The sequence below is a fragment of the Fukomys damarensis genome, unplaced genomic scaffold (assembly GCF_012274545.1).
Source record: "Fukomys damarensis isolate Sample0158 unplaced genomic scaffold, DMR_v1.0_HiC HiC_scaffold_10, whole genome shotgun sequence".
In the NCBI taxonomy this organism is placed as follows: Eukaryota; Metazoa; Chordata; class Mammalia; order Rodentia; family Bathyergidae; genus Fukomys; species Fukomys damarensis.
In genome coordinates, this window is record NW_022900922.1 from 8,914,041 (window position 1) to 8,920,737 (window position 6,697).

Genomic DNA, 6,697 nt, shown 5'->3' on the forward strand with positions numbered 1-6,697 from the left:
CCTCCCCACACAGCCCCAGCGAAAGGAAAAGAAGGAACCGGACAAGGACAGCAGCAGTGAGACGACAGCAAGAGCAGCAGCACCCGTCCCCTCCCCTGGAGAAAACATCGAGCAGCGGGGGCGACCCAAAAAACAGTACAAAATTAGTTTTCAAAAGGTAAAGAAATCAACTTGAAGCAATACTTTCCAAGCGTAATTCTTTCTTCAGAAGCCAGGTCATTTCCTACCCCACCTACTCCTGGGTGAAGGTTATACATGGAAGGCCAGAAGGCCAGAGGGCCGTAGCCTCCGCAAAGCCACAGGGTCAGCCCTAATTTCCTTTAGAAGGTGCCAGGTAGCAAGAAACCAAACACAACCTTTCCCTCCACCCCTCCCCACCTGTGTTCCTTTGCTTTGCTGTATATATTGCTGAGTGTGACATTCAAATGTGACATCGTGATTGAGTTTCAAACAGTTTAGGTTGCAGACGTTTTGTTTTGAAACATTCAGATTTGGATGACTAAGTCCAAACGTGTGGATGTGGTTCATTCCTTAGCTCAGAGGGGCCCCGGCTTAGCTCTGTGGATGGAGAGGTCAGAAAAGGAGACTGTTTACGCCCAGTGTCCAGCTGAGCCACACTGCCCACTGACTCCTGAGGCTGTCCGCTCCACACAGGTCTGCGGTACGGCCTGGCCGCTCTCTGCTGAGTATTCTTCAGAGTGGTTTGTGGAAAACAGACCCAGTGTCCAAAACGTTAAACTGGGTTAATTTCACTGTAAGATTGTATAGGATCCTAGAGAATTTCAGTTACCAAAGCAGTGAAAGCATATATTGCAGGAATAATTTGCCAGTTCAGTGTTTTCCATATTATATACACTATGCACATGTGTGGAACTCACACACCAATACACACACGTGTGTGTGTGTATATGCGCTTATGTATTTTTATTTGTATGAAACTTCAACTCACAAAACAGTATTTTGCAAGAATTAGGAATCAAGTCCACAAATAGAGTTCAACAACACACTGAGGAGAGGACGGAAGCTCTATTGGGACAAGAAGGTTCAGCTTTGCAATGGCCGGCATAATTTCAGAACCAGATTCACAAGCCTGCTGTATTCCACATGTGTTCTGCATCGGTGCTTGGAATCCTTGGAAAGAATAGCACAATCAGGCTGGCTAGGCTTATCTGCGATTCCAGAGCTAATGGAAATTAAAAGACCCAGGCAAATCAATTTGCTGTGGAGCAATATTTTTTTCCTCTTTAAGGAAAAAAAAAAAACCCAAAGTATTTCAGAATAAATTTCTTTATATTCAGTAGTACGATTTTTTTTCTGAATTGGTATTTGACTTTTTAGGATAAAATCGGTTTATTCAATGGATCAGTAAACAGGCAGCTTTCTTCATATCTGGGTGATAAAAAAAAAACAAAACATTTTTACCATCACCAGGAACCACCCCAACCCTCACTGTACTCTTCCTAAGGTCTGTGGGTCGATATGTGCGTTTTGTCACTGCTGTGGGTCAAACCCCCTTCTACACAGCCTGCTCAGGCACACGCTTGTGGAAAATGACGGACTGTCTCTGCTGGTACTGCTGCTTACGTCTCTTCCTCTTGTCACACTGGCACAGCAGGAGCATCTTGAAGGTGTTTCTGAAGGTTTTGTTGCACAGGGCATAGCACACGGGGTTCACGGTGCTGTTGATGTAGCATAGCCAGTAGCCCAGGTTCCAATAGGTTTTGGGTATGCAGCTGTCACAGAAAGTATTCACCAGAACCATGATGTTGTAGGGGGTCCAGGTGATGATGAAGGCGAGTAAGATGGCGCTGAGGGTCTGTGCTGCCTTCTTCTCCTTGATGAGGGACATCCTCTTCCGCTTTGTGATCTGACTTCTCGTCTTCACAGCAAACCTCTTGGCCAGTGTGGCTTCCTTGAAGGACAGAGGTAGAGTGGCCATGGTCTTACCCACTGAAGAGTTGGCATCAGAAGTCTTGGCCATGTCCATGGTGGACTCCAACTGGATGGGAAGTTTGGAGAAGCTTTTTTGAAAACTGCCACCATCGTCCATACTCTTCTGGGGCTGAAGCTTATTGGCGTTTCTCTCCATGTCCACGGGCCTCAGCTCCTCCTCAGGCCCCTGCAGGTTGTCAGAGGAGGGCAGTTTGGTGGAGTTGAGGATGGTGCTGTGCCCTGGAAGCTTGAGTACGATGGAGTAGATGGCTCTTGTCTCTGAGCCAATGTCCTCTTCATCAGAGGAGGCAGAGTTTTCCAGGGAGGCAGCAGCATCATTGTTGTTCCAGCTGTCGCTGCTGCTGTGGTCTTGGTCCATCTGCTCGGCACTAGGCTTCCAGCTCTTGGTAGTGAACCAGAAGTGGCAGCGGCCGTACTTTCTTCTGGATGAGTGCTTCAGGCTTTGCTGCTGCAGCTCATAGCTGCTGCAGCTTCTAGAACTGCCTGTGGGGTGGACGAAGTTTTCTGTCTCTGCTTCTGTCCCAGAGGCCTGCAGGCCAGCGAGCTCTTTGGTGCGTTTTTCAGTTTCCTTATAGATTCTCCAGTATAAAATAGTCATAATGGTGACAGGCATATAAAAGGCAGCAATGGCCGTGCTGAAGGTGATGGTGGGCACACTGAGGAACTGAATGAAGCACTCCCCGGGAGGCACAGTTCGCTTCCCCACAAAGTACTGCCAGAACAAGATGGCGGGAGCCCAAAGGACGAAGGAGATGACCCAAGCCAGACCAATCATCACACCGGCTCTCTTTGTTGTTCTTTTGGCTCGGTAGGTGAGTGGCCTTGTGATGGAAAAGTACCTGTCAAAGCTAATGACCAGAAGGTTCATGACAGAGGCATTGCTGGCCACGTAGTCAATGGAAAGCCAAAGGTCACAGGCCAAGTTCCCCAAAGCCCATCGGTTCATGATGATGTAGGTGGTAAACAGATTCATGGAGATGACCCCGATGATCAGATCAGCACAAGCCAGGCTTAGGAGGAAGTAGTTGTTGACTGTCTTCAGCTGTTTGTTGACCTTAAATGCCACGATGACTAAGATGTTGCCGATGATGGTCACCAGGGCCAGGAAGCCCGTTAAAAATGCGATGAAGACCACTTGCCAGATAGTATGACCTCCTAGAGGGTCACTGGTGGTACCGTTCAAGGAGGAGAAATTCCCAGCTGCTTGTGAAAAGTTGTAGCTGCCAAAATGAGTGACTGTCCCTGGGGGTAGCCCTGCTTCTGATGGGCTGTGTATCCAGGAGGTGCTGATGTTTGGAAACAAAGGCAAGGTTGTACTGTTACTGTGCAAGGTCATTGTGACTCTCTGACAGTCTGGAGAAAAAGAGAGAAAGACGGAGTTAGGACATTTTCTGCCTGTTCCATTCTTTGCATTGCATACCTTAAAGGACACAGAAGACCCGCTATAGGGTGCAGAATCTTGAAGAAGCCAAACATTTTCAAGTTCTTTTTCTTAAGAGTGAAACATCTAGGGCAAGACAAGGCAATTAGCTAGTGGCATGTACTGACTGCTGTACTTTTCCCCACAACGTCCTCATTTCTAAATCTATTTTGTTTAGTGCTGTTATCAAACAAAACAACATTCTTATTTCTCTTCTTTTATTTAAAGGGGGGGCGGTTTAGCTCAGTGGCACTGCCACCTGCCTCGCGAGCACAAGGTTTCAAGTTTGATTGCTGGTACAAAAAAAAAAAAAAAAAACCAAGGCGGGGGAAGAAATAGTAGGTACTTATATAACTATTATACCATGTAATTTATTGTCATGCTACTTGATAAATTAACTTAACTTTCTTTCTTTTTTTAAAAAAATCTTGTCATTTACCTGCCTAAGGCTTCAGACATAAACAAATTTAAGGTGATAGCAGACATTTAAGCCTCACTGGAAAGACCAAAATGCCAACCCCATGTGAAAGAGAAAGTAAGTATAAATCAACTCACATAATATTGTGAATTGGTCACACGATACTTAAAATATGGATTGAAAGCACAGTGCATTGGTTTCATATGTTTGGCGACATGCTCACTTTTCTACACTCTCTGATGAGCCTTTATCATTCCTGCATCTGCTTCACTGCAAAGATTCTCCAACATAATAGCTACATTTCCTTCTCCTCTGCTAAGGTTGCCTTAAAACCCTTTCTACAGACCTCCTCTTGCCACCTTGCCTGAGGTCCTCCGAATCTCACACAGACTTCTAGAATACGTTAAAAAAACTCGCAGCTACTTAATATACTGTCCAAGTCTCTGCTCTCACATCACATGGGGGACTGAACACATTCCCATGTCTTAGGAATGCTGATTTTATTATCAATAAATGCACCGCCCAACAACCCCAGCGCTTTATACATCTGGCTTCTTTCATCTCTTTTATTCTTGTCAAGGGATGTCATCATGGATGCCTGTTATCTGTCATTCTTTCAGCTGTTCTTTTGGAAATAACCTGTACCACACATTTTGGAACAGGCGTTCATTACTTGGTTCTGAGTCCTAACCACAGTCATGACTCGAAGCTGACTCAAACGGGGAAGGTCAAACTCAGGAACTGGTATGGATCCTGGAGAGAAAGAAATGATTTCATATCTGGGGCTTCTTGGTGCTGGTCCCCCTGTGGGTGACTGCATGGAGAACCTGAGAAGGTAGAAAATACAGAGGAAAGAAATCAGGGAAGGAAAAAGATGGGAGGGAAATGTGGAAAACAGGGACCTCATGACGAGGAACGCTTTGAAAAGTAGAGTTAGCTATTTCTAAACCCAGACAACAGCCTTCTTGATTTTGTTGCTCATGTGTGTCTATAAACTGCCTTTGCTGCCTGGGCTAGCTGAGGTGGGTTTCTGCCATTTGCAATTAAGACTCCCAGTTGACATATTCTGTCATTGTCAGTATGACACAAGCTTGCTGAACCACTGCTACAGCAGCTGTAGGATGTCACACACCATGCTGTGGAGTTCAGTAAGTCACAGCCTCTGCCCTCTGTGAGCTATGCCCTTGAGAGACAGGACATGCATAAAATACTTTGAAAATCACCAAGTTATTTAAGCAATAGTAAATTGCTCCCCTTGACTAGTCATACAATGTTTTTACAAATTCAACAGCAACTGAATCTGTTCAGTTGACCGACATTAACGAAGAACAAAAGTAAGAATGTTAGAAATCAGCCCAAAGGTAAATTCTTTTTCAGAAAAAATCCATTTCATTAGGTAAATCGGTAGTGCACCACAAAATTTACAGTATTCCAGTCTAATCAGGCATTGTTGAAATATTGAAAACAAAAAGACACTGGAATAGAGGAAAGACAATGGCAGGTGAATCAGCTCTCTCTAAGAGCCTGCCCTGTGCTGAGTGGAATCCAGGGGCTTCTTGACTAATCCTTAGAAAACCTGTGAACCACAGACTATCAGAGGTACTTTTGACTCGTATTCGTTGACATAGCTACCCTTCACCATAATTAATCTCATAATTCAACAGCAACTCAGTAACTCATACCTTCTTGAGAGTCTGAGATTTGCTTTTATTTTCTTATCTCTAAAAATGTTTTAAATGCCTGGCGAGTGCAAGGTCCTGAGTTCGATCCCCAGTACAAAAAAAAAAAAAAGGTTTTAGAGTTTGTCCATCGTGCATGGGGTACAACATCCGAGGGACAACAGTCCGTAAGTTAATAACCATGGCACTCTCGATGTCAACAGCTGTTTCCAGATGTACAGAGAGAAATGCATCTGGTAGATGAACACAAAAGGGAGAGAAATAAAGTTGTTTTGTGGGGAAGGGAAGTGGAAATGAGTGAGGCATATTACCAAATACCTGGTGACGACACCGGCAGGAGAGAAATGCCTAGGAAATTCCAGGCACTCAGCGATGCTGTGATTCAGTGAGATACATTAATACCATCTCTATTACTAAATAGGACCCTCATCATCAGTAGTAATAGTTCATTAGAAGACAGCATGTCATACTTGAAAAGTCACAGTCTTTGAAGCCTCGCTGATTAGGTTTTCAGTTCTGGATTGGCCCAGAAAGTGTAGAAACTCGAAAGTTGCCTGATGATGCTGAGACCACATTTTTCATTTATAAACTACCACCTATGCCCTGGAGTCTGGGAAGGCTAAGAAACATTACGGTGTGGCAGGCTGACACTCCAGCGTTTTGGTAGATATGGCCTTCCTTTTCCCAGTGTAAACGACTCATGTTCTCAGAGTTGCATTGTTTCTACAGAAGCCCAAGGAGAAAAAAACCTATCCATGCTCAGACTTGGCTTTTTAAAGTAGACTTTAAATACTTTGGTAGACATAAGGGTGTTAAAGACAACAGTCTTTAAATCGTGCAAACACTCAAGACTTAGTGTCAAGGCATGTTACACTGGCCTAAACTCTGGGTGAATAAGGACTTCTCCTTGCTCCATTTTCTAAATAAACTGACAGCAAATGCTGCAAAGAAAGTGATTTGGCAGTTAATCAATACTGAAAAAGTGTGCACCAAGAACAAATTTAACTTCTAAAAATTATTGTTTGTAACGGAGATGTGCACAAAGGTGTTCACAGAAGCATTTGCTGTCACGGCAAAAATAAGGAAATCTAGCCAGGTGTGGTGGCGCACGCCTGTAATCCCAGCACTTGGGAGGCTGAGGCAGGAGGATCGCTGTGAGTTTGAGACCAGCCTGGGCTACATAGTGAGTTCCAGGTCAGTCTCAACTACACAGTGAGACCCTGTCTC

At 44.6% G+C, this 6,697-nt stretch overlaps 1 protein-coding gene across 2 annotated transcripts in view; it reads right to left on the reverse strand.

The window, feature by feature from the left end:
- Window positions 1-20: 20 nt before the first annotated feature.
- Window positions 21-6,697, reverse strand: part of Chrm3 (cholinergic receptor muscarinic 3) — a 441,472-nt gene continuing 434,795 nt past the window's right edge. For both annotated transcript variants that reach the window (XM_010615730.2, XM_033761838.1), the window contains one exon: window positions 21-3,306. In XM_010615730.2, coding sequence (XP_010614032.1) covers window positions 1,517-3,306 — 1,790 coding nt within the window. In that variant the 3' untranslated portion in view covers window positions 21-1,516. The remainder of the gene's footprint in view (window positions 3,307-6,697) is intronic.